This window comes from Eleutherodactylus coqui, chromosome 8 (genome assembly GCF_035609145.1).
Source record: "Eleutherodactylus coqui strain aEleCoq1 chromosome 8, aEleCoq1.hap1, whole genome shotgun sequence".
NCBI classification, from domain to species: Eukaryota; Metazoa; Chordata; class Amphibia; order Anura; family Eleutherodactylidae; genus Eleutherodactylus; species Eleutherodactylus coqui.
Genome location: NC_089844.1, coordinates 25,198,954 through 25,221,379, shown reverse-complemented (window position 1 = coordinate 25,221,379; position 22,426 = coordinate 25,198,954). Strand labels below are relative to the sequence as shown.

At 45.9% G+C, this 22,426-nt stretch overlaps 1 protein-coding gene across 2 annotated transcripts in view; it reads right to left on the bottom strand.

Moving 5' to 3' along the window:
* Nucleotides 1-22,409, bottom strand: part of TFCP2L1 (transcription factor CP2 like 1) — a 28,943-nt gene extending 6,534 nt beyond the window's left edge. Inside the window, exons 1-11 of one of the 2 annotated variants that reach the window (XM_066575338.1) lie at nucleotides 22,049-22,409; nucleotides 14,025-14,182; nucleotides 7,568-7,644; nucleotides 7,382-7,487; nucleotides 7,115-7,221; nucleotides 6,454-6,606; nucleotides 2,868-2,978; nucleotides 2,140-2,231; nucleotides 1,790-1,841; nucleotides 1,220-1,273; nucleotides 1,036-1,129 (exon numbers count right to left, since the gene is read on the bottom strand). In XM_066575338.1, the coding sequence (XP_066431435.1) occupies nucleotides 1,036-1,129; nucleotides 1,220-1,273; nucleotides 1,790-1,841; nucleotides 2,140-2,231; nucleotides 2,868-2,978; nucleotides 6,454-6,606; nucleotides 7,115-7,221; nucleotides 7,382-7,487; nucleotides 7,568-7,644; nucleotides 14,025-14,182; nucleotides 22,049-22,110 (1,066 nt within the window). In that variant the 5' untranslated portion in view covers nucleotides 22,111-22,409. Of the gene's footprint in view, nucleotides 1-1,035; nucleotides 1,130-1,219; nucleotides 1,274-1,789; nucleotides 1,842-2,139; nucleotides 2,232-2,867; nucleotides 2,979-6,453; nucleotides 6,607-7,114; nucleotides 7,222-7,381; nucleotides 7,488-7,567; nucleotides 7,645-8,583; nucleotides 10,523-14,024; nucleotides 14,183-22,048 lie in introns of those variants that run through there. The other variant, XM_066575340.1, reaches the window with a different exon arrangement.
* Nucleotides 22,410-22,426: the final 17 nt, after the last annotated feature.

Sequence of the window (22,426 nt, the reverse complement as noted above, 5' to 3'; positions counted from 1 at the left end):
GGGCTTGTATCAGAATTACAAGCCATTCCCTATCCACAGCATAGGGGATAACTTCCTGATTGGTGGGAGTCTTACAGTAGAGACCCCTACTGATCCCGAGAACAAGGGTCCCGTGTCTGTCATCCTCAATGCAGGCTTACTGCACCCCATGAAATTGGGAGACAACCAAATGGTGCTTGCGCAACCAGCACTCTCCATTGGCTTTCAATGGGACTACGGAAATACCCGAATAGCCATCGGCTTCATTGAAATGAATGGAGCAGAAGCCACACATCCTCAGCCAACACTCCATTCATTCTGACGTCACTGTGAGGCGGGCAGTGAAAGGCAGATGGGGACACTGGACTCCTGTTCTTGACATCACTGGGGGTCTTCTTGGAGAGTTTCCTCACAGATCATCAAGTAATCCCCCTAACCTGAAGATGGGGATAACTGAATTTGGCACAACCTATTTTCAAGGGGCTGTACCAAGAATTACAATTTATCTCCCATCTTGTGGATGGGAAATACCCATTGATTGGTGGAGGTCTGACCACTGGGACCCCCACCAATCTGAGAACAGAGGTCCAGTCAATCACCGAGTGAACAGAGCAGAGTTCTCGTTGACATGGCGCCACTCCATTCACTTTAATGACAGTGTTGGAAATTGCCGAATGACTTGAACTCCAATCTCTGGCGCTGCTGTTGAAGTGAATGGAGCAGCAGTGAGTCTACCCAACTTCCACGGTTTCTGACAACAGGGGTTGGATTGATTTCCAAGCGAATGGAGTGGGAGTCCCAGTGGTTGGACCCCCTACTGTTCATAAAGTTATCCACTATTCTGTGGATAGGGGATAACTTTATAATTAAGCACGATGCCTTTAAGTTTCCACTACCTCTACCAACTGATTATTGGAACAGTCAGCAAGTTTGTAGATGAACATTCTATCCATCAGCTTTTTCCCAAGGACTGACTAACTGTCCTATGTTTTCCGATACACAGCAGCTCAGGGAGAAGTAAAGATGACAGCCTATCAAAACAAGGACTGGACATACCAGAGAAGCTGGACAGCAGCCTGCAGTACTGAGGGAATCTGTTGCGCTGAAGCCACTGCTGCACGTCTTGGATGGTTGCCGAAGGCACAAGATGCTGTGGGGAGGAGGGGGAAAAAGAAAAATAAGTCTCCCCGGAAATAGAAAAAATATGAGTCGCTGAAAGATTATCTAGATAGTAACGTACTTTTCCTTTCTCCTCCAGACTCCAAGCGTCATTAGAAAATCCAGAAACTGTTTTCTACAGAAGATACGAATTGTTAACCCCTTAGTAATAAGACATTTTAGCAATTTTGCACACATGGTGGTTTTATGGCTTTTTTTTATTTGTAGGGTACAAGAATGTGTCTTTTATGACCCAACAGGCTGCTCCATCTCCATGCCGGCAGCGCTGAGACACATACCAATACTCGCTCCTGTGTAACAACCCTGTGCGGTGACCGTGTCTAGCTAGGTCAGAACAGGTCCAGCTGTTCTGCCATGCTAAGGGGCATCCAGCAATCATGTGATCTCTGGGTCCAGTAGGGGTTTCCCCATGGTGGAAAGGGTTGAAGGACTGACTTTTAGATTGTTGCGAGAGCTTTTCCCCCACCATTGAAAATACAGGTTTTGGTAATGCTGAAGTTACATCTCACAGATGAACAAGTACTGCCAAAAGTAAAGAAAACCTACTCTACTAAAAAAAAACAGACAACCAGGATCAGCCTCAACATACACCTACGTATATTAAAAGGTTACAGATTTTTATCATACTTACATCACCACTTCGTAGTATGGGAGGTTCCACCTGAGGGGTCGGAGAACAGTTACTAAATAAAAAGGCAAAAAAAAAAGCCAAGAATGAGAAAGAGGATGCAGACTGAAGGACAGGAGTAAGTAGCGGGGAATTAACCAAATGACGCTGTCCACAGGAGCAGTGCTGAAAACCTGCTGACTCAGCTGGAGACCAGCACCTGCAGTGGGAACCTCATGTGGAAGCGAATAGTTACACTTCCCTTTCATTGTAATGAAAGCAGCATTTCTCTACAACCAAGTGTATGACACTAATGTCTGAAGGTTTGTCACCTAGTGGTTTTAGTAGACTGACAGGAGAACATCAGAACATACCCGTCTCCGATGCTGAAGCTAGTCGGTGAGCTGTTGTACCCAGGAGAAGAGGAGTTGTTGGACTGATAAGGCAGATCTGGCCATGGGGAACACTAAGACAGAAATCGTAGCATAAAGAGACAGTCATCACACAGCCTGGTCTTAGATGGACGGTGCAGTCTCATACAAAAAAAAAACACATTTAAATGCATCGTGGTACATCCTGCAACTTTCTAATAAATGGCTTCAATTCCTCACCAGATTTCTCTGCAGTCAGTAAATGCAGACCTAGCTGAAAGCCTATCCTGACCTGGTCCTGCTCACACAGCTGCGGTGTTACAATGTATCAGTACAAGCAAGAGCCATTACTCAGGAGTTCAGGACAGGAGCAAGATCTGCGCTGCTGACTTTAGCTCAGAGGGGGATTGACTATGATCTGATACAAAACAGTGAGGACTGAGAGAAAACATTGACAACCTCTAAATGCTAAAAAGATTTCTGTCCAGGTAATTTTTTTTACTCCAATCTCATCTAGAGCTATATACAGTTTGTAGTCATTGGCAATACTATGAAGTTTGGCTACATTGTGGTAATCCAATGGATTACATATTGCATTGCTCTGCCAAGAGAAAGCCTGCATAACTGTAAATGCAGTTCTGGATGGGACTTAAAACATAAAGAAAGTATGCAAAGATTTTGATCTTCAGTAACATTTTGCTTTATGTAGCGTCTGCATACATGATCCTCACCTCAGTTAGAATGGTGGTCTCATAGGGCGGCTGATATTTTTCTCTCTCCTGTGCAGTCCGTTTTTCGATCTTCTCCCGATCAGTTTTCTGTTTCCGGTCGGCTCCTTTTGGCTACCAGAAGAAAAAAAACAAAAAACTGTGGTTTAGGCATCAAATGCAACACAGCCAGATGTTTAACACCCGATACATTTTTCTATGCAAACCTAGTCTATTATGTATCTTAAGGAGTACCACACCATCAAGTGACTTCAGAATAAGCCATCATGTGTACACTGCATAAATAGAGCAAGATCTCTTCTCCATATCTTAGCTGGTGGGTGTAGACCACTACTATAAGGTCTCCATATACTGCACACAAAGAAAAAAAAAAAGAAAAAAAAGATCCAGCTCTCCTATGTCTCTGTAGCACATCCTCATAAGTAGTAGCATCACAGTGGACATTATATAGCAGTACTGAGCAGTGTAGATGCGATTTCACTAGTCATGACACAATAAAGACTATTCACTGCAGTGTCTGTGCGAAACTCTATGCTTCTGTATTCCTCCTCCTTCCCCTCTCCACAGACTTCTATGCACAGTATGAATCCAGTACCGAACCCTCCCCACATCCTGTAATCCATCTCAGTGTTACTTCACATGACAATAAGCAGTGGACAGCAAATAAGAAGGAAGCAAGACCCCTACTTGCATCACTTTAGAGGGATTTTTCAACGCAAGTTTATTTAAAATTTTATTATTTAATCTAAAGAGTGATTTGCACTTTTGCTAGTTATCAAATCAGTACAGGTTGGCTAAAAAGCCAGGTGACCATTTAGCCCTCAGACCTCACTCCGGGTGCATCAGAAATACATTCAGGCCTCGTGTCCACGGGGAAAATCAGGCCCATGCAGATTTCTGCTGCGGATGCACTAGAATTGTCTTTTTTTCCATGTGGAAGATGAATTAAGATATAAACTCTGAGCTCCCGCATGTGTGATCCGTACCTAAATGGAGCAGGTCACCTTTTTTTCCCTGCACGCGAAATCTGCAAATCACTTAGGGCTCATGTCCACGGGCAAAATAAGAATTAAAATCCGCAGCGGATTTTAACTCTTCTCCTGCCCGCGGATCCGCATAACATAGGGATGCATTGACCACCCGCGGGTAGATAAATACCCGCGGATCGTCAATAAAAGTGATTTAAAAAAAAAAAAATGGAGCATGAAAAAATCTGGACCATGCTCCATTTTCATGCGGGTCTCCCGCGGGGACGGCTCCCGCGGGCTTCTATTGAAGCCTATGGAAGCCGTCTGGATCCGCGGGACACAAAAATCTGATTTTACTCACACGCTCCGGTTCTTCTCTTCGCCGCGGCGCCATCTTCTCTCAGTCGCGGCCGGATCATTTTGCTTCGGCCCGGCGCATGCGCGGGGCACGTCACCGACGTCATCATGCACATCCGCCAAGCCGAAGAAAGAAGATCCGGCCGCGACGAGAGAAGATAACGCCGCAGCGAAGGAAGTATCCGGAGCGTGTGAGAGGTAAGTTAATTCTGATTTATTCCTATTTTCAGCGCTCATGTCCGCGGGGCAGGAGAGACCCGCTGCAGATTCTACATGGAGAATCCGTAGCGGGCCTGATTTTCCCCGTGGACATGAGGCCTTAAAATACCACCAAGGATGCTCAATGCTTTCCTATGGGATGCAGATTTGCTCTTTTACACATGTGGATTTGCTAAATCTAGACATGAGGCCTTAATGTTTATATTACATCTAAGATCTATTAAGTGACCGCTACATGATTTATTCTAGTTAAATAAAAGTTAAAAGGTTGTTCTATCCATAAATACCTACCAATCTAGAAGGTGCCTAGTCTCACGTTAAAATATAAAAAAAGTTCAGGTCATTTTTATTGATTAATTATTCTCAAGACAGTTCATCAATAGCTGATCAGCTGGGGTCTGTCAATCAGGACACTGATCAGCTGTTTAGGCACCCGCTGTTACCAGCAACACACAGGGTTGGAGTGGAAGCAGATAGCTACAACCTTCATGGCCCATGCAGCACTCACTGACTTCAAGGAAAACTGTGCCTCCAGTTAGGAGCACCGGCCACTACACCGGAGTTGGAGCCACCTGCTTCCGCTTCATAACCATGTGTTTTTCTGGTGACAGCAGGCGCCTGAACAGCTGATTGGTTAAGGTCCCGCTGTCGATTCAGCAGATCAGCTATTGTTGACCTATCCTGGGGATAGCTCAATAAAAATAGCCTTTGGGGAGGACAATTATGTGAGGACAGGAAGGGCTATCCCCCCTGTAATCTCTTAAACATACAACCTAAATCAACATGTGGCTGAAGCTAAAGTGAAAACATGGAGCAGTTCCAGAAGAACGGGCTATACCAAAGCTTCACTGTGAGGAGCAGCAGCAGATTTGTTTGCAAGCAGGGAGCAGAGCTATGACAAGCATGTGGCCGTCGTCTCCGGCTCCTCTTACAGACATGTTTTGTTCACTGCAGCCAACAAACTGTTGATGAATCCTAAAGCCCAACAATATACATAAGAGCAACTAAAGACATTACTTCTTTTGAATTACTGACCAATGCAAGGCATGTTCATATGTGGCAGATGTGCTGCCTAAATTTGTGTATAGGGTTCTAACCCTCCACCCCCATCCTATCAGTTTCAGAAACTTTTGCAACAAGTCTGTTGTGCTCGATCATCATATTCTTGCAACAGGTTTTATACTCCAGAACAGTGGTCAGGCCTATGCTGGTTGAGGGGGGCAGTTCTCCCCCCTATCTTTAAGTGCTTATGTTACAGAGGACACTTCATAGGATGGAAGTCACTGAAGCAAGCACTGTGCAGACATTGAACAAGTGGAGACCACTGGGTGATTTCCGCTCTGAAGCTTGCAGAATAGTGAGTGGAGCTCTAGCATATAATACAGGATGTAACTCAGGCACAGTACAATATAAGCATCTTTTACTCATTTATATAGCACATATATATTCCACAGCACTATATATCATAGGGTTATGTTTTTGGAGTTATGTATGCAGTGACTCCATCAGAACAATGAATGCAGCTCTAGAGTACAAAGCAAAAAGCCTCTCAATGGTTTCAGGAAAATGTTATTTCAATTTTCATACTTAAACATGTTTTATCGCTATAGACTTTTATTCCCTATCCAAAGGATACAAAATAAAGCTCTGTTCACTGGGGGTCCAATCGCTGGGACCTCCAGCAACACTGAGAATGGCACACCCAAATGCTCTATATGAATGGAGCAGAAGTGCCCATGCTTGATTGCCACTCTATTCATTTCTATAGGATGAAGGAACATTGCTGAGTATCAATCTTTCTCCATCCCATAGAAGTGAATGGAGTAGAGCTCTAGTCATTTAGGGGGCACAGTTCTAGGGATTTCTGGGGGTCCTAGCAGTCAAACGCCCAACAATCAGATCTTTATTCCCTATCCACAGTATAGGAGATAAATGTCTTTAAAGGGAGCATCACTTTCCAAGTTCCGTTTCTCTATATATTTCATGCCGATACAGGATAGTACAAAAGATATAATCACTTCATCAGACAACATTACAGTACATACCTTGAAAACCTTGATCTGGCAGCTGGCCGAGTGTAAATGCTCCGTGTACTCTCCATTGTCGTTCTGTTTGAACGTGTCAATTTGTATCCTAAAGGGAACGCCCTTCTCACCTCCGTGCTTTCTAGGCGTGAACTCAGTGCTAATGCAGTGCACCTTTAAAATTACAGAAGAAAAAAGGTCCGTTACAGTGGGCTCACATTGAATTACTTCGGAAAGATTTTTATAATTATAGTAAAAAAAAAAAAAAAAAACACACAAAACTAAAACTGAATTCACCTTTTAGTCTATGTAGAAAAAAATGAAGAAAAATAAAGTGTTATTGTGTACATACATTACTTATCCTGTACTGATCTAGTCTGTATTATACTCCAGAGCTGCACTCCCTATTCTGCTGGTGGAGTCACAACACACACACTCGAGCTGTAATGCATGTACACAGCAGAATAGTGAGTGCAGCTCTGGAGTAGAATATAGGATGTAACTCGGGATAAGTAATGTCTTTACACAGTGATTCCACCAGCAGAATACTGAGTGCAGCTCTGAAGAATGTAATGTAGACAGGGACAACCTTCATGCAGATTCATTCTATGCATATAAAAACCTCAGAGAAGATTGTCCAATTCAATTGAACTGAAATCAATCCCCTCTTTAGTAACTCTACCTGAATGAATGCAGAGGATCGCTTGGTGGGATCCCACAAGAACTCCACAGTATTCAGCTGTGTTGGGCTCGCACGGGGATCCAAGATACCGACAGATAGTGGGATATCTGCAGGAAACGTACATTAATCGGTTGTTTATTCAGGATAAGCTTTTCGTAAAGGGTCTCATGCCAAAAAGCAGAACTAAGAGGCAAGTGAGAAGGAAAGCTACCAGATTGGCTACAACAGAATCGATGGTTGAAGTATAACAAGGTTCTCTGTACTGACCTATGTCAAGAATGCGATCCCCCGGTCTGCTCCATCTCCAACCTTCTAACTGCTGATGCTCCGTGTACTGCAGGCGCCGGTCATGGAAAACTACTCGTATGATGCTCTAAAATACAAGAGAGAAGTCAGCTGCTGTCTGGATGTGCACGACGCAGGACCGCCGCGCTCATCATCCCAGCCGCCTACCTTGATTGGTTTACTGTTCAGCTCTTGGAATTCTCCCAATTTTCTATTGTCCAGGAGGCGAATTTCGTAAGACTGTCCTGGAACAAATGAGACGTAGCCTGGTTCAGCCTTCATTAGAAATGCAGTTACTGATTTACTAGACAGATTCGCTAGGTCACATTCCCTGAAAAGTCACACAGCTGCTTCTACTAAGTACTGAGAGGAGAATATAGATATGGATATTAAGGACATGCAGCCTTGAGAGGCGAGATACACAGGACACAACTTGCACAGCACAGGGTACATCTGCAGGCACTCAACGCACAACAGTCACTTCAGAGGACAGAAGCATCCAAGCAGCCCATGGACCACCTCCTAGGGCCGACCAGCTCAATAACCGGGGAATATGGACGTTAAAGCTGAGTCAAAGCAATAACTGATCTTTTAGAGGATTCTGGATCAAGGTCTCCAATGCATGTCATCTACTACCATAGTTCATGTCATCACAAAGAGGTGTCCTCCATTCATCAGCTCAGACAACGGGACAGCCAACAACTCATACCTTACAGGCACACTGAAAAATATACGAATAGAGACAGACACTTACATTGGGAGGGGGGAGAGGGAGATGACGGCAATTAATTTCCAGGCCGACGTCCTATATGTGGCTCATACTGAGCGGTGACACAAGTCAAACCACAGGCCAAAAACTTTTTAATTGTGAGAGGCTCAAGCCGCAAAATAAGGGCGCTAATCAGATCAGAAAACCATTGGCGTGCGCTGCCAGAGCCAGGACACACGTGTGACCCTTTATCACCGACTAGTACACAGCCTGCGGATCACAGTGTTCCAGGTAACAGGCTATTCCACCCATCAATGACAAAGCAGTTGGCTATAAAACGTTCGATGCCTAGTAATTAAACTAGTACTGTGCAATTACTTTGTTTCCAGATCAGCAGCCAAATGCTTTGCCAACTGTTGTAATCAAGATGAGATAGTAATAACATAATACTAGTATCTGCTTGGTAGGACCTCACCTGCAAGCAAAGACATCGCAGGACAAGTTACAAGGCGATTCTCAGAAGAACCAGGATAATTCTTAGATTTTCCACCTGAATTTATACAACAACCTTAAGATTGGCACGGTGAGCTGTCAGAACAGGGATGAGCTAGCTCCGGGCTCAGCACCGCGTCTTGTCTATCTGGCTGCTGGTGATACATAGTAACCAGTTAAGATACAACAGATACATAGTAACCGATCGCAATGCTCCATCTCTAAAGGAGAATCGCCACCGAATCAGGGGCAGAGGACGGACAGACCTCAGCTTCATCTACAGCAATGTACAAAAGTTTTACATGTGTGGGGAAAAAAAGCTGCAAAGATGGTTGTAAAAATAGAAGCATCACTTCTTCTAGGAACACTTGCACAAAGTCAGGGATTTTGTAGGATTATAGTCAAGTGTGTGGTTAACCAATTATACCAGACGGGGGGGGGGGGGGGGGGGGGGGGATCATTACCATTTTCTTATGTAGATTGAAAGTTATTAACTGGAACATCTGTGTAGGGTGCTTAGAACTGTGTGAGGAACAGCCAAATTCTGCGACAAAAGGTGAGGCTCTGGAAGACATGTCATAGAGCATACACCATGGCAAGCCTGAGCACAGCAGGACAAGGTCGTTAAACTGCATTAGCAAGGCCTCTCCTAGGTAATGATTTCAGAATAGACTGGAGTCTCTATATGTGCTGTTCAAATTGAAGCACAAAGGAATGGGAAACGCTGATCAATAGCAGGCACAGTGGTCGGCCAAGGAAACAGAGCAGCAGATGGCACATCCTGCTTACTTCCTTTTGAAATCGGAAGATGTCCAGCAGTGCCATAAGCTCAGAATCCAGTGGGACCCAGGAACACCCATCTAATATTCTGAGACATCTGGCCAGAAATAGGTCTTCGTGGAAGAATTGTGGCAAACAAGACAAAAACATTCCGTTGTCATGGAAACAAGTCCAAGAGACTGAACTATGCACAAACATAGGAACTGGGGTGCAGAAAGATGGCAGCAGGTACTCTGGACTGATGAGTCAAATGGTGAAATATTTGGTTGTAACAGAAGGCAGTTTGTTCAGTGAAGGGCCACAGAGCAGTACAGTAAGGGGCCCCAATGCAGCCGGGGTTTGGTCAGGATTAATGGTGTCCTCAATGCTAAGAAATTTATTCTGCAGCAGACCAGCCAGCCAATGTCATTAAGAACTATTTGCAACATAAAGAACAAGGAGTCCTGGAAGCAATGTGACCCCCGCAGAGCACTGATCTCATCGAGTCTTTCTGGGATTACATAGAGACAGAACGATTTGAGCAAGCCGACATCCACAGAAGATCTGTGCTTCGTTCTCCAAGATGTTTGTAACAACCTCCCTGCTAAGCGCCTTCAAAAACTGTGTGCAAGTGTACCTAGAAGAACTGATGTGATTTAAATTTTTTATTCATTCTTTTTGCTGGTTGACAAAAACTAACACTATTTTTGAAAACAAACCTTCTTACTTTGCAGTATTTTTCCCCCACACCTGCCTAAAACTTTTGCATAGTACTGTACACAGATCAGAGGGCATTATATAGAAGGCAGGACTGCAAGTTACGTGATGGAGACGGATATTATACAGCACATGCAATCGCATCATGATTTAGTCACACGATCCGTCTATTCACTCCTATCAGGCAGGACAAAAAAAAAAATCACCCCCAGCATGAGGTGTTACTGCCAACTAGATACACATGGTCACCCACACATGTAACATGCAAACAGCACTCATGATTCTCTAAACACACAACACAATGAATAAAAATAATAAAGATTTACTGATTTATACGATCTACAATTCTCATTGGGGAAGGGGGTCAGATCGCTCTGGATCCCTACGAGCAGGTCAATGAAAATGGACCCTCCTCCGGAATATGACTCAATGCAAAAAGGTAGAGGGAGAAAAGCAAAATAGATACCTGTGAGAAGGGAGTAATTTTAGCATCACCTCCATATGTTGTACATCAGGACTTTCTCTACCCACCCACCTACACAAAGGTAGCAGGGTGCAGGTTTCTGAGTACCACTCAAGCGGGCCAATTCTTTCTCAAGTACAAGCTTTTCTCCACAGGAAAACAGGTGAAAGAAAACAGGTCAGAACTGGGAAGACAAAACACTCCCTCAGATTGACATCACAACTACACAGAAATCATAAAGAGCGGACGATGGAGAACGGTCCTGTGGAGAGACGGGGTGAGGTCATACACATTATACGGGGTCCCCAGAAATGACTGAAGTTATACAAAGGAAAGGCCACATATCCGTTTCTTCAGAGCCCACTGAAAGCCAAACGTTCAGGATACTAGTCCCCTCAGCGCTACGCCAGAGGAAAAGAGATCACTCATTTGAGATTCTTCCATTTGTGTTTTTTTAGCCAGCTGTATTCTGACAAGAAACTTGGTCACATTGCAAATCCGTTACTTAGAACCCTGAAGAAACTCCGGTTTAGACAATTATCGGAGATACAATTGTGGGCGAGAACTTGGTCCTCATCCTCCACATTGGGTGCCGGCCTGCGGCTCTCCACCAGTTCTGGAGCTACAAGTCTTATATTATAGCTCCACGAGTCAGTGGAAAGCCAAAGGCATCGTGGCCCCATTGAGACAGTCATTGCTGGGGAATACTGGCGACTGACAGGCCCGGCGCAAATCAGGAATGGGATATGACAACTTGACGTTAAGATGGAGTCTCCTGCATGTAAACCTCAGTGCAGGAAGCAACAAGAGATTCTTCATCTCGCCACCAGCTTGTTCATATCCACTATCACATGAGAAACTCTGCAAGAAAGTATTCTGTTATACTCCTAGGTCACATACACACTATAGGCGAAACGACGACATGCCCCTATATACAAGGGCTCTCCACGCTCATGGGTACAGAGTGCAGTACGGCACCAACCACCCATGTGAGCAACGCCATACCAGCTCCAGAGGAGCTCACTGGCAAGAACTGAGTGGAGCTGGGCAGGTTTGACATCCAAGAGGCCGAGGCTTCCTGTTCATGCTACACAGCGCCAATCAAGATGGCAGCAAGCTTCAAAGAAGTGGAACAACAAGGCCAAAGGTATTCTGTCCATCTTTTCTTCCAATGCAGATGTTAATTACTAAGCAGACAAGATGTCAATGGTGAGAGTTGTAGGAAACAGGGTTATGAACAAAAATGAAAACGCCACATTCACATCTGCGTCTGAGCCTCCGGTACAGATCTGGCAAGGAAGGTAAGCCGAAATGCCTTTGAGCGTTATATTATATGTTATAATCACTTATGACTTCAGAAGGGTTGGTAATCTGGGGATTATTCTGATTGCCAGATTGGAGTCGGGAAGGAATTTTTTTCCTTAAAGGGGAAGATTGACTTCTACCTCTGTTTTTTTGCCTTCCCCTGGATCAACATATGGGAGGGGGCAGAAGGGGTTAACAGGCTGAACTGGTACTATATTACTAAAATGCCAATAAATAACGTCATGTGATAACTGGGAGTTCCATTTTAACATTCACCATTTGGCTTTGCTTTAATATTTTGGCACTGTGGCTCCTTGCCCAACAATGTAGGACCCCAAACATGAGCGCACCCATCACATGAGAATCAATACTATGTAACAGGATGTCCAGCCTTTACTTTGGAAAGAGCTTTAATGGTAAGGTTGCACGGTGTTGATCTTGGCTAATAGTTTAGAAAGCCACAAGACATAACAAGTCAACCACGAAGATTTAATCTGTCAGGACGGCTTCCAACGCTGATGGATTCTGCTGGCTGATAATGACTGTGAGAAACACCGAGCGGGTTGACTTGTGGCTTTAGAGATCAACTCACAGCTTTGTGACAACGGAGCATTAGACAGACGAGGAGCTGCGGAGGAGGTGGAAGGGGTGCAACATACATTCATACAGAATCGCCAGCAGCAGCACGGTTCCCGGGAAATGGTTTATGAAGCGGAAGAACAAAGAGCAGTGAAGCACAGGTGCACAACTACGATGGCGTAAGCGGTGCCCAATCTTTTACACTAAGCGAAGGTCACATGAACTTGTCTCTGGACAGTATAATATTAGCACATGGTAGATATTACAGCCTGGAAGTTGTGTCAATTAGCTGAAACATTGTATCCCAATGAAAGCTGGAACAGAAAAAAAAAAGGTGAAGTTTATCATAAAACTAACAGTTTTCAGGCCTTTTCACACTTTACTTTCCATCTAGCGGTTCTGTAGTCAGAGCAGCAAAACAAAGAAAAGGTTTGTTTTCTTCCCCTAGAAATACATTGAAACGACAGACTTCAGTTTCAATATTTCCTGTTTCTGTTCAGTTTTTCACGCTAGAACAAATGCGCAGAATGCTGCGATTTTCCATCCGAGTCAAAAAAATTGAGTCAAAAATGGATCTGTTGCAACGGATCTGCTTTTACCGTCACGGCCAATGCAAAACGGAAGCAGACAGAAAGCCATCCGTTCTCTTTCCAATTAGCTGCTCCCATAACAGAACAGCTAGACTGAAACAAAAAGTGATAGTGTGATTTTAGCCTAAAGGAGTGAAGGCACGTACAACACAGGCCAGAAGTAGCGCAATTCAATGGGTCAGCTCACCGCATGGGGCCAATAACTGGGGAATTATCAAGCAGTTCTGACCTCGAAAGTACAAGATTTAGTTATTAGGTAATGTTTCTTGAGATGCAATCGGGTATAAGATTACATGCGGCTTGGAGTTTGAGTCAGGAGACCCACTATCAGGCTGGGACGCACCTCTGTATTATGGTTGCACAACCCAAGCCAAAATACGGTAGCGCGCTCCCAACCGTGGATGTGGTAACTATACAACACTTGACGAGTGAGAACCATTACTGTGCGAGCATCTTTCAAGACAGAAGATTAAGATTAGATTTTCAGTCTTTACAGGTGTTTTTGCAATATTTGGTAAAACTGGCTCTTGCAAGAACTTAATGCAAAACACAAGAGCCATGCACAGCGATAAGAGGGGAAATGTACCCAATTTCCACACCACAGACACAAACAGGCGCTTTGGTGCACTGGTTAAGTGTCCAGAATTTGTGTAAAGTGTGCAAGGACAATAAACAAGAGTGTAGAGGAAAGGATTGGGGGTCTTCTCCATTTCCCAACAGTGTTCTGTGCTGGGTGGTCCCAGGTGCACCCTCTATAATGAGTAGAACCATACAATAACTGCAATATGAGGAAAGTTAGGAGATAACTTCTGGAGGGTTCGGCCTGCTCCCATCCACATCCCTAGCAGGTCTTGGCATCCAGTTCATACAATTCATGCATAAAATGCTTAAATCCTGTAGGAGTGTAAAGTAAAGGGTTAACTTCAGATAACTAGAAGATACCTCATGGTATAGGGTCAATGCGCTCTTCTACTGCATGCACACGAGGCAGGGGGCGCTCCAGCCTCTTACCTTGGTTGAGATAGGTCAGAGTCTCTTCATGCAGTTTAACAGCTGGGGAAGTAGCTGCACAGACGACATATTGGAAGGGGGGCAGCTTTGCATCCGTGTCGGGGGAGAGATGAGGATTATGTTCTTCTTGCTTAAAAATTGGTAAAGTAAGGACGTCACTAGAATGAAGAAGAAAGCAGCATTTAAACTTAGGCCTGTACAGGTGATTCAGCCTCACTACAGACTTTTGGGAGGGTGTCGGGGGAATGGAAATGAAGCCTAAGACGCAACATAGGGGGAAAAAAAGCTTATAAATCTAAATACTGTACATGCAGATTTAATGACATCATCGCGTGGCCCAAATTTCATTTTGCTGCTCGGCGCGGTCAGGCCCTTACTCAGCAAGACTCCTCGCTGCAAAAGACTTTAATCCACTTTATTATGCAGATCCGACGTTACAATTAACATTCGCAGCATTAATCCCCCTGCTGGATCCCAATACTCTGAAATCTCAGTCTTAACCCGGTTACTTTTCCCCTTTAACTCTCCAAGGTCTGCGGCATTAGTAGAAAGTTGACTTTCCGCATAACTTGTATAATCCTGAACATCGTGGAGATTGATGTTGGCTGCCCATGTGCAAATGATACACGTTTAACAAAAACGTGACTCCTCATCAGGATCGATCCGGTTCAAGCAAGATCTGAAAATGGAATCTATATCAGCCAGAATGCAGCTGGGCATGCCCTCCCTGGCAGAGACCTCAAGTCAGACACTGAAACACGCAACTAAGGGGGGAGTGGAGCAGAAGAGAGAAAACTTCATATTCCTGACTAAAAAGGAACTGTTTAAGAAGCTTATATTTTCAAGTTTTGGAAAACAAGTGGGATAAATTAAGTATCACAAAACTAACTTCATAATACATTTTGGGCCAAAAATTTTTTTTTTTAAATTTGCTGCGGATTTTGTAACATATCTGCATCAAAATCCACACTAAAAGCAATGCCAAAAGGCAAATAATTCATTTTGATGTAAATGTCCCAATGCCCCTCCCCCCTTCCTTGAGCTACATGCACACAAGCGAGAATCTCATGCAAGTTGTGTGCGTTGCGAGACACACGAATATTAAGACTCCATTCTTTGGAAAGTAGTTATCCACAAGTGATTTTTCCCTCACTGCGACAATGCGGATGTTTGCGGCGGGAGGACAAGTATTGCTAATGTCCTATCTTTTGGCATTCCTTTAGGAGCTGCAATACCAAGCACTGCCACTATACAATATATGATGCTGTGCCTGGTATGGGAATACGGATTGGCTGACCCCCACAAACTATTGATGACCTATCCTGAGGACAAGTTATCAATCGTATAATCCCAGAAAATACCTTAAAGGGGTTTTTCAGGACATAAAGAAAAGTGTATATGGCCTTAAGATAAAAATGGAATATGTTCCCATTTCGGTAGCTCCTCGTCCAGCGCTGCATCCCTGGTGTCTGCCGCACGAAAGTAGCGAGCGGTCATGTGCCATTCATTGTGCCCATGACCACTCAGCCACTCAAAGGCTTCAGCAGTGATTCTTCTATGGCGGCTGAAGCCTTCAGTGAGCGGTCATGTGCGTAATGTACGGCACGTGACTGCACGCCATGTCTTCTGGGTACTGTATGGTGGGCACCAGGGCTGCACGAGGGACCGCTGGAATAGGAGCGTATACCATTTCTCTATTTTAACATTGTATGAAAATAAAGTTATGTCCTGGAAAACCCCTTTAAAGAGGTTGTTTATCATTGGAAAAAAATGGTAGCTTTTCTCCCTAAACAGTGCCACATGTGTCCAAAGGTTGTATGTGGTATTGCAGCTCAATTCCACTGACTATAATTGGGATGACCTTTGGCAGGTACAGTGTTTTTTGTATGGAAGAAAATAGTCATGCTTTTCTAACCCTGGACAACCCTTTAAGGGTCTTACCATCAACCAGCATTATTAGATGGCAGCCCGCCAGAGAGTTCGTACAGGACAGATTTAGGAGTTAGGCAGTTTGTGGTATTTTTGCATCTCATCCAAACGCATTTTATTTATTGACTGAAACACCCCAAACATTGGGATTCTCCCACCTGTTATCTTGCCCCTGGCTGTTTGGGATTTCCCGATTTCATTATAGGGACAGTAAAAGTTTCTTTCCCCCCATAATTTAAAAAAGGTTTTTGAGGCCTCTCAGTCCATTTCCTATAGAAGAGGCTAAGGTTATCGTTATTCGACAGATCCTTAGTTTCCACTTGGCTTAAAGGCATCGTCCGAATTAAAGAAAAAAAAAAGAAAACCTTCCTTCCACTGAAGACCTGTCCTCAGGTAATCAGATGATCGGCGAGAGCAAACCGTCCGGATCCCCACTGCGGCCCTCTATAGAAAGCGCATGAAGCACACCCTGCTGACCATAGTGCAGTGCCCATTGCAGCACTTGCTGGATCTGTGCCGGCAATACTAGCGGCCCTTTTATGTGGGACGATTAGCGTTCAGATTCCCGCTCTCACTGGAAGCCTCCCGTGTAAACGCATGCAGCGACTGAATAAGAATGGTTCCGTCATTTAGTTTCCGCATGCAGATAACTGTATGAGGTGCCGTTGAGTGTGAACAGCAGTCTGTTTACTGTGAATGGAGGTGGTGGGGAGGACGACACTCCGCAGCCGTCTCCACCTCCATGCCAGCAGCGCTGTGAGCGATGCAAAGGATGCTCGCCCCTGTGATGGCACACAGGAGAGAGTATCACTGGGAGGAGTGGCATGCCTAGTTTGCCGTGAAGTTACCATACCCCAGCTGTGGCATGATGTGCTTTCTGTGCTTGCCAGTGTGACAGCTCCACCGGTAATTAGATATCAAGGTAGCAGACCACAACGATCATCTATTGATGATTTATCCTAAGGACTGGTTATCAGTAGAAAGAAAGAAAAAAGGTTCTAGACAACCCCTTTAAGCTTATGGGATTGTAAAAGGATCCTTAAAAACTACATCTGCATTCAGAAATCTAACAGCCTTATTCCCATAACATGGAACACAAGTCTATTTCATGCTTACTACAGGATAAATGTAATGAGGTTTTGCGGTCACAACCCCCCACCCAGCCTTGGACTATCCCAACCTTGTCATGTCCCGGTTTAACAGCCTCTCGTTACCACAATGTTCTAGATTTTCTCATTACACGGTGTCAGGGCGGAGATCACACAGATCTTCCTCTGTTGGAAACTGATTTCATCTGCGGGATACAAGAGGTGACAAGAGGTCACCATGCATTTCAGGTCATGCCAGATGAGGACACAGACATTGGCAGCACACAATTCTGGCAAGTCTCCTCAGCCCCGATGGAGGATGAAGGACATAAATAGATCTGGCAATAGACACGGAAAAGTCAAGTTTCAGCTGCATCAGCCCATTATTCTGCCAGAAATCAGGGGAAATCAGCTAGGAGCATCTACAGAGCCTGATGCAAGGATTACATAATGTCAGAGGGAAATACCAAAGACTTCTACCCAGGAACGGGCAGAGCTTATTAACCGTTTAGTGTTCTAGAACACCAGAGAACGCTCCTGAAGGCCTACGCAAAAACTATACTACCTGCTTATGATGCCATGCATCCTCTATATACCGTACTGCCTTGTCAGACAGCGATACATTATATTACATCCTCATTAAGACCTATCGCTACAACCGGCAGAACACCGGTCACAGATGCAGCAATGAAACGGACGTCAGACTGAACCAAGGAACATGCATGCAGGAAATCCTCGAGTGCACATTAAAGGGCTTGGTGCCAACAGGGTGCATTCAGAGGGAAAACTCCGATTGCAACTTCATAGTCATTATAGATTATCTATAAAGCCTCATATGTCAGTATATAAGGCACAACATGGACAACGCAACGACTCAGAACACACAAGGCTGGGCTCCCACCACCATACAGGCCCATTTCAGGCTTCTGGCTCAGTTATGGGAGCAAGAAAACTGAATCCTAGCCCATATAGATCTGTCCCATTACCGAATCGCTCGGCCTCTTCAGAACTCTGACTATAATGGAGCTGTCTGGCTCCCATTATACCCTATAGAATTCTAGGACAGATCTGCGCCAGAGGCTTTGTTCCAGTAGGTTTTTCCGCTCCTAACCTTTTTCCCTATAGAGAATGAAAATGAATGATACTGCATGGACCCGACTGACTCCAATGGGGTCCTTCTGGACTTTGTCATGCCCTCTGACATTTTCTCCAGAAGAAATAATTCTGTGCCATTTAATTGTGGATTTTGGGATGGAGCAGCATCAAAGACCCCAAAATGAGACTGATGCATACAAACAAAGCCTTAGAAAGGGACATCCAGTATGAAGTATAGGAATTGAATTCACTTTTGATGTACCAGCAGGACAGCCGCCACGATAGCTCCCACAGGGACCATCACCCAGCTTTCCTAGAGTCCTGAATGTCAGAACTGCCAGATAACTTCAGTAACTTTTTGGCCAGAGTTGCGGTAACTTCTTTGTTATGTTCTAGAGGTCACAGCAACCCACCTGCTGCAGAACCCCGGAGAGCAATGTTCACCAGCATAATCAACAGACTCCTGTTTGCTTTACAAGCTGCCCTATCGACCCTGAAGCATCTGCTCTTCTGATGACCCTGGTGTTTTGTGTATTTGCCTAGGTAGGTCAGGGTCCTTCTTCCCACAGACAAATTATTTTTCAATCCGAATAAATTGCCAGGAAAAATAGAGAAAAATCTGACAATATGAAAGGATGGATTTATTTTGGTCAGATAAGACCATGGGACAGAAAGTCAATCCCAAAAAGAAATCTAATTCCAGGGAAGAAGAGAATACCCCTACCAAACCACTGAGAGGCAGTTGGTCATATTACCCCCTACCCAACCATCCAGCCGAGGAAGGGCGGGGAGGGGCCATCACTCCTACCCAAACACTGAGAAAAGGAAGGGGGGTGGGCACATCGCTCCTACCCAAACACCGAGACAAGGAAGGGGGGTGGGGGGGCAAATCACTCCTACCCAAACACCGAGACAAGGAAGGGGGGGGGGGGCAAATCACTCCTACCCAAACACCGAGACAAGGAAGGGGGGGGGGGGGCAAATCACTCCTACCCAAACACCGAGACAAGGAAGGGGGGGGGGGGGGGAATCACTCCTACCCAAACACCGAGACAAGGAAGGGGGGGGGGGGGCAAATCACTCCTACCCAAACACCGAGACAAGGAAGGGGGGGGGGGGCAAATCACTCCTACCCAAACACCGAGACAAGGAAGGGGGGTGGGGGGGCAAATCACTCCTACCCAAACACCGAGACAAGGAAGGGGGGTGGGGGGGCAAATCACTCCTACCCAAACACCGAGACAAGGAAGGGGGGTGGGGGGGCAAATCACTCCTACCCAAACACCGAGACAAGGAAGGGGGGTGGGGGGGCAAATCACTCCTACCCAAACACCGAGACAAGGAAGGGGGGTGGGGGGGCAAATCACTCCTACCCAAACACCGAGACGAGGAAGGGGGGTGGGGGGGCACATCACTCCTACCCAAACACCGAGACGAGGAAAGGGGGGGGGGGGGGCACATCACTCCTACCCAAACACCGAGACAAGGAAGGGGGGGGGGGGCACATCACTCCTACCCAAACACCGAGACAAGGAAGGGGGGTGGGGGGGGGGCACATCACTCCTACCCAAACACCGAGACAAGGAAGGGGGGTGGGGGTGGGGGCACATCACTCCTACCCAAACACCGAGACAAGGAAGGGGGGCGGGGGGGCACATCGCTCCTACCCAAACACCGAGACAAGGAAGGGGGGCGGGGGGGCACATCGCTCCTACCCAAACACCGAGACAAGGAAGGGGGGTGGGGGGCACATCGCTCCTACCCAAACACCGAGACAAGGAAGGGGGGGGGGGGGGGGCACGCACATCACTCCTACCCAAACACCGAGACAAGGAAGGGGGGGGGGGGGGCACGCACATCACTCCTACCCAAACACCGAGACAAGGAAGGGGGGTGTGGGGGGCACATCACTCCTACTCAAAATACAAGGAAGGGGGATGGGGGGGGCACATTACCCCTACCCAACCTGCCGAGCTGAGGAGGGTCACAGTACCCCCTACCCAATCACTGAGCCAAGGACAGGGAATCACATTACCCCTACCCAACCAGCAAGCCAAAAAGTGTGTGAGGTCACATTATCCAACTTGGACCCATAGCTTTAAAAAAAAAAAAAAAAAAAAAAAAAAAAAAAAAAAGGCCTTTTCCAACATGGTGTTCATCATATTAAATTCAGTCCATCAGCCTCTAACTACCTGGCTCGGGCACCTTGAGCTAAAGGCTATTAATTGTACAATCTGGCTACTGTAAGGATAAATGTGACTCCTGGACTGATCTGAGTGGCTGTAGTTTTCACAGTATTTCTCCATCCCTGCTAGATTAGTCCTGTTATCCTTACAGTAAGGCAGCGGGTACTGCCAAACCATAGATGCCAAACCAAGGATGCTGCCCAGCCCGGCAGTCATGAGTCACCCAGAGCATCAAGCCACAAACTAATTGGCAGCAATGATGGAAACCAATAGAGGAAGAGGAGAGCTGCCAGAAACATCACACCAAGCATCCACAAACTACACCGCAGGGCTGCATGCACTGGAGGTGGCTGTCAGGAACTGAACAGGAAGCACCCTTAAAAGGTGTTGTCTCAGCTATGATATTGCCCCCATACAGAGATTAGTTGTCCAAAGCCATATAACAGCGGGGACAAATGTCCTGGTGTCTATGATGGCGGATGTTGAAGGTAAATTGGGTGGGGGAGCCTTTTTCCTTATTCATAGGATAGGCGATAACTTAGGGCCCTTTTACATGGCACGATTTGTCAGGTACTTATATGTCCCCGTGATGATCACTCCTGCGTGAAAACACAGACGTAGTTATCGCTCAGTGAATGGAGGCTGAGGGATGGCGATTGCTCCGGCTACCTGTCTATGACTGCCTGTTTACATGGGCTGATCGGTCAGTTTTTATGCCTACAGAAACTGAACAAACGCTGTTCAGCTTCCCATGATACAGCAAGAATCTGAATGATCATCCTGTGTAAAGTGCCCTTACTGATCAGTGGGGTCTAACTGATGGGACCCCCACTGGTCCTGAGAATAGCCATCTAGGCTGTTCCTGAAAGAATGAACCAGCAGTCATACACATACTGCATTCGTTTCAATGGGACTCATGGATATAGGAAAGTTAACACACTGCGCTCTCAGTCAGGAAAGCTTCACAGCTGTCCCGAGGACCATGGGGACCAAGAGCGTACGTACGATAAAGGCAGACCATGCGATTGGAATGAAGCTCTAGGAGAGAGGAGGATCCACCTCTATTTGCAGCGTCCCGTTTGCGACTGGGTAGCAAGAACATATGTAGGACTTTCTCCCAAGAAGGAACAGGGTGCCTCAAGGGTCATATTAAAGAGCATGGGACGGGAAACAAACACCAAGCCTTTCAGTCCTGGATGGTAAAACGGACACCATAATGGGAGGCCATTTAAGTTTTTGCTATAGAGCCTCATCTCTATGTATGCCACTGGTAGGGCCCCAGTAATGCATCACCTATGCTGTGCATAACTGTTTGCTGGGGCAAATAGCTGATTAGTCATGTAAACAAGACACCAATCCTTACATTAAAAAGTTGCTGAACTTCACATTATTCATTTCTGCTTGTCGTCACTGAACGGAAACATTCTTGTTTCTTTCCAGAGACCTCATACTCAGATGAGCGCCCAGGTAGAAAGAAGTTGGATCTACTTAGATACATTGTAAAAAAAATTATCGGGGCAGGAGAGAGATGTGTCAGGATTGTCCAGCCTGGATACAATGTAACAACCCCTCAGCCGTGAGACCTGTCAGATCTGTACAAACTTTTAAATAACTTCCTTTATGAACATAGAGTGAAAAATCGAAATAGAGTGAAAAATCGAAATAGAGGGAAACTACCCCCCCCCCCCCAAACCAGCGGATGGACACCGTACCCCCAAGCACTCACCGCAGGTAGCTTCCACTCTGGTGCTGATTGTAGTGCTCAGGCTGTGTGTGCCAGAAGAGCATTTTCAGCAGACACTGACTAGGCTGCAGATCCAGGAGTCGGACACGATCCACAGAGCCGCCCTCTCCTCTGCCCCGCCGCCCCTGAGCTCAGATGGAAGAGCCGCCCGCACCTGTCTCCCCCTACAGTACAGGCACCTAAGTGTCACAGACACCCCAATACATACCGCCTGCCCCCTACAGTATCGCCCGCCTCCTAAAGCAGCGCCGCTCTTATCATACCGAGGACACCACTAAAGTCCTTCCGCACCCCGATCCCGCGGCGCCCCCGTCTACACCGCCGGACACTGAACGACTGCACCGACCAACACCAACTCAG